Genomic DNA, 4,495 nt, shown 5'->3' with positions numbered 1-4,495 from the left:
TAATAGGACCTTAGTAAAGGTTAGGTGTGTCTCAGGGATTTTGGGCATAGGTTGGGGGGTACTTATGCATTTCCCCTTTTTAAAATATTCTTTTATCTTTCTTTTTTTGAAATAAAAGAAAACATAGTGTTGAATGCAAATGTTTTTGAAGATTATTATTTATCACATTTAAATATAAATGTTTCATGTTCTATAATTTTAATATTTAAATATAAAAATATAAGATGAAATTAATGATATTAATAAATATCAAATTTGTATGGAATATAGTGAGTTCTTACCAAATTTGGAGAGTAGTTTTCTAAAATTAGTTGACTTAACTATGGTTATGATATTAGTTAATATAATATAATCTTAACCTTTAAACTTTAAATAAGACAGATGTTTCTCATCTAAACATGCACTTGACAAAATGGAGGAAATGGGTAATGGAGGGGAACCGGATCCCCAAGATCTACCCATTAAATCACCCACCTATGACCCAACCAACACTTCACTATTTGGAACGGTGTCATTTTATCTGCAGATGCGGAGAGCAGGATTCCGACAAATATGGTGAAGGAGATCAAGGCCAGGGAAAGGGAGTAAATGGCAGGAGAACCATATTTGATCAGTTCATCGAAAACCAAATGATTGAAGAGTGTAAGCGGCTATTGATTATCAGTTCATCGAAAATCGAACGATTAAAGGGTGTTTAGAAAGGTAACGACGTCAGGCTTGGATCATCATGATTTTAGGCAGAGGAAGAAATTGAAAATCTTGTTGATCAACAAAATATATTTCTCTACTATAACTATTGTTAGTGCCGGAGTTACACCGGAAATATTTTAAGCTAATGGGTTCTCACGTTTAGAATAATTGGGTTTTTAGTTGGGTCTGGATTGGATGGATCTAGGGATGACAATGGGGCGGGGCAGATGTGGGGTGGGTTTAAGGATATGTGGAGCGGGGCAGATGCGGGGTGAGTTGAAGTGGGTTTTTAAAAAATTAATGTGGGCGGGCGGGTTGCAGGTACATGTGATTTTATGTGAGTTCAAACTTAATTTTAACTTTTACATGTTATAAAAGTAATAGAACATTATTTATGAAGATAATTTCATTAAAGCTACTAAAATATTCAAGATAATAAATGAAATGGTTCAATAAAAAATAATACAATTTTTTACATGTTTCCCCAATTGACCTCTAAAAAATAAAACTTTAAATCACTATCCTATTAAATTAATATAACTTAATGAAAAATGAATTTATTTTTTGAATTTTATTTTTAGTATCAAACATAACTAGAAAAAGAAAATATTAAAAAAATTATGTTGAGCGGGTTCATGCGGGCCGGGTCTGTGCGAGGTAGGGTGGGGCGCGTTAACAATGAAAAAAGTTGTTATGCGGGGCGGGGCGGATTAAAATTTTTACGGATTAAGTTCAACCCGCATCACCCTTGCCCTACACCGCCCCATTGCCATCCCTAGATGGATCCGGGTTGAGTTAAATTAATTTTAGTTAATCATATCACATATTAAATAAGAAAATTAATTAATTCAATTAATGGGCTCTTTGTGAATAAAAGTTAATTTAAAGTATATTTTTGTGGACAATAGGTTAACAAATGGTATTTTTATACCAATTTCAATAGTTATATTTTAGACCTTTTTTTGTTTTACCAAATCAAATATTTTCTTCAAATTTTTTGATCAAACACATAGAAAAACTTTAGCACGACTTCATCCAAAAATAATTTACCAAAATAATTTAAAAAATGTATGGTCTTAGTCTTTACCAAATCACACATTAGATTTTGTCTAATGTCTGAAATATTTGATTGAACTTTACCTACAAATTAAATGTGGCGCTCATATTTGTGCAACTCAGTAGCAGAATGGTTCCTTTTACCTTATGAATATTCAAAGCTACACTGAACGGGATTCTTGTTGTTGTAGTTGTATGTACCCTTTTGTACAAAGAGTTTACAAATACCACACACATTCACTTTCATTCTATTCTCGTCTCATACCCCACTGCCTCTCATTCAGTTCTTTGCAAATACTTCATGGGAAATTAATAAAACTTGGTTTCAACAAGAATACTTTTCTGGGTAATTGTTATCTTGATTTGTATAGCAAGTTTGGTACAAAAATTGATGCTTTTAAAGTCTTTGATGAAATACCATACAAGAATGCTGTGTCCTGGAATATATGGTTGAAGGTGCTAGTTCAGTCAGGTGATGTGCATTGTGCACGCCAATTGTTTGATGAAATGCCTGAGAGAGATGTTGTGAGTTGGAATTCGATGATTTCGGGGTATGCTTTGTATGGGTTGTTTGAGAATGCTTTGGGTGTTTTCTTGGAAATGCAAAAGTATGGTATTAGGCCTAGTGGATATACTTACTCGATATTGGTTTCACATGTAGAGTTTGCTTTCCATGGCAAGGAGATACATGGAAATATGCTAAGGAATGGTGTGGATTTGTCTAATGTGGTGGTTGGGAATTCACTGATTGATATGTATGGAAAGCTTGGGATAGTAGACTATGCTACTGGTGTATTTTTAGCCATGGAGACAGTGGATGTTATTTCATGGAACTCATTGATTTCGAGCTGTTGTAAATCAGGGTATGAAGATACAGCTCTGTCTTATTTCTCTTTGATGAGAGCTTGCAAATATTCACCGGATGAGTTCACAATGTCTTCAGTGCTTATTGGCTGTTCAAACTTGCGCAGTTTGGAGAAGGGCAAGCAAATCTTATGTCTTTGCGTAAAGATGGGATTTTTGTGCAACGCTATTGTTTCAAGTGCAGCAATTGACTTGTTTTCTAACTGCAACAGAATTGAGTATTCAGCTCGTATATTTAAGGATTCAAATATTTGGGATACAGCTCTGTGCAATTCAATGATTTCGAGCTATGCACTGAACAGTTTAGAAGAAAATGCCTTGCAGCTATTTGTCCTAACTTTGAGGAAAAATATTAGACCTACTGAGTTTACACTCAGCTGCATTCTTAGCTGTACTACAACTTTCCCTGTGGATCTGGGGATTCAAGCTCATTCTTTGGTCATCAAGTTAGGCTTTGTATCAGATCCTGTTGTTTCCACTTCACTTGTAGATATGTACTGTAAATATGGATTGATTGATTCCGCCACAAATATTTTCAATGACCTACTAACAAGAGATTTGATATCGTGGAACACCATGATCTTTGGGCTGGCTATCAATGGTGAATCTACCAAATCACTCAGCCTTTATTATGAACTACTTGAACTTGGTGGTCAACCAGATCGAATAACATTGACTGCACTTCTGTTAGCTTGCAGCTATGGTGGATTTGTCGATGAAGGTATATCCATATTTTCTTCAATGGAAGAGGAATATGGAATTACACCTGGCATTGAGCACTACACTTGTGTTGTGGGCATGATGACCAGGGCTGGTAAACTTAAAGAAGCCGGAGATATATTACAAAATATGCCTCACGAGCCCAACAGTGAAATGTGGGAATCAATACTTCTTGCTTGTGATATTTATGGGGACTTGAAAGCAACTGAAAAGGTTGCAGGGAAGATAATGGAGTTAGCACCAGAATCATCTCTGCCGTATTTGGTGCTAGCGCAAGTATACGAGTCCAGGGGAAGATGGGAGAGCCTTGTTCGGGTCAGGAAGGAGATGAAAGAGAGAATAGAAAACAAAGTAGCTAGTTACAGTTGGATTAGTGTACGCAGCAGTGTAATCATGTACCAAGCAAACCAAATTCTTAGTTGTGGCAGTAAGGACATAGGCATTTATTCAACGTTGAGGCTATTGACAGAGGATACATGGGATAAAGGTTTATGCTAATCAGTTGCAACTGGGAGTAATAGCTGCTAAACAGATGAGTATAGTGCACAGATAGAAAATCAAAATTTAAAATTGATTCTTATACAATGGGCAAAGCCAACTTTGTTTTTGCTATTGATGTGGATTTGCTATAAGTGACTTTCAAGGTCTGAATCTGATTCATTGCATCAAAAGGGGTAAAAGCTTTTCCAAAGTTCAAAATTTCCACATGCATATGATGGAGAACCAGTAAGGGTAAAAGGATACTCGCCTTGTTTCAGGATGCAGAATTGGAGCAATTCCATATAACTCAGAATGTTGCATCTAACAAAAACCTATATTTTGTATTTTGGCCTTTAGAGAGGCATTAACTTCATCAATATGAGATAATTCTTTCAGCTTTAGTAGTTTTATACACCTTAATCAAGCCACAAACATCTCTAGGGAACAATGATTGTCCAGTAATAGATATCACTCATATAACCTCTCCATGTCTTGGATGCCTCATCATAGAGTTTGAGGCTGAGAGATGCTGAGTTTGATGGGAAGATTAAAAGGTAATGTAGAATCTTATCTCTCTGTAATCTGTGAAGCTAACATGTCTACAAATACTTGAATGTTTGCTTTATATGTTAGTTTGCCTTCTTTCTCATTGTTGCTTTTGTGATAATCATTCTTGATAGATCAG

At 35.5% G+C, this 4,495-nt stretch overlaps 1 protein-coding gene across 1 annotated transcript; it reads left to right on the top strand.

The window, feature by feature from the left end:
- Positions 1-1,783: 1,783 nt before the first annotated feature.
- LOC102581120 (pentatricopeptide repeat-containing protein At1g43980, mitochondrial) lies at positions 1,784-4,211 on the top strand. The gene has a single exon (XM_006356273.2). It carries the CDS (start codon positions 1,894-1,896, stop codon positions 3,826-3,828), a length of 1,935 nt encoding a protein of 644 aa, XP_006356335.1. The 5' UTR covers positions 1,784-1,893; the 3' UTR covers positions 3,829-4,211.
- Positions 4,212-4,495: the final 284 nt, after the last annotated feature.

Source organism: Solanum tuberosum, unplaced genomic scaffold (genome assembly GCF_000226075.1).
Source record: "Solanum tuberosum cultivar DM 1-3 516 R44 unplaced genomic scaffold, SolTub_3.0 scf00213, whole genome shotgun sequence".
NCBI lineage: Eukaryota > Viridiplantae > Streptophyta > Magnoliopsida > Solanales > Solanaceae > Solanum > Solanum tuberosum.
The sequence above is the reverse complement of the archived record's forward strand: the minus strand, read 5'-3'. Positions and strand labels throughout refer to the sequence as shown.

Excerpts from the sequence above, each read along its gene's own strand:
- LOC102581120 (XM_006356273.2), top strand. The coding sequence starts at position 1,894 with ATGAATATTCAAAGCTACACTGAACGGGATTCTTGTTGTTGTAGTTGT.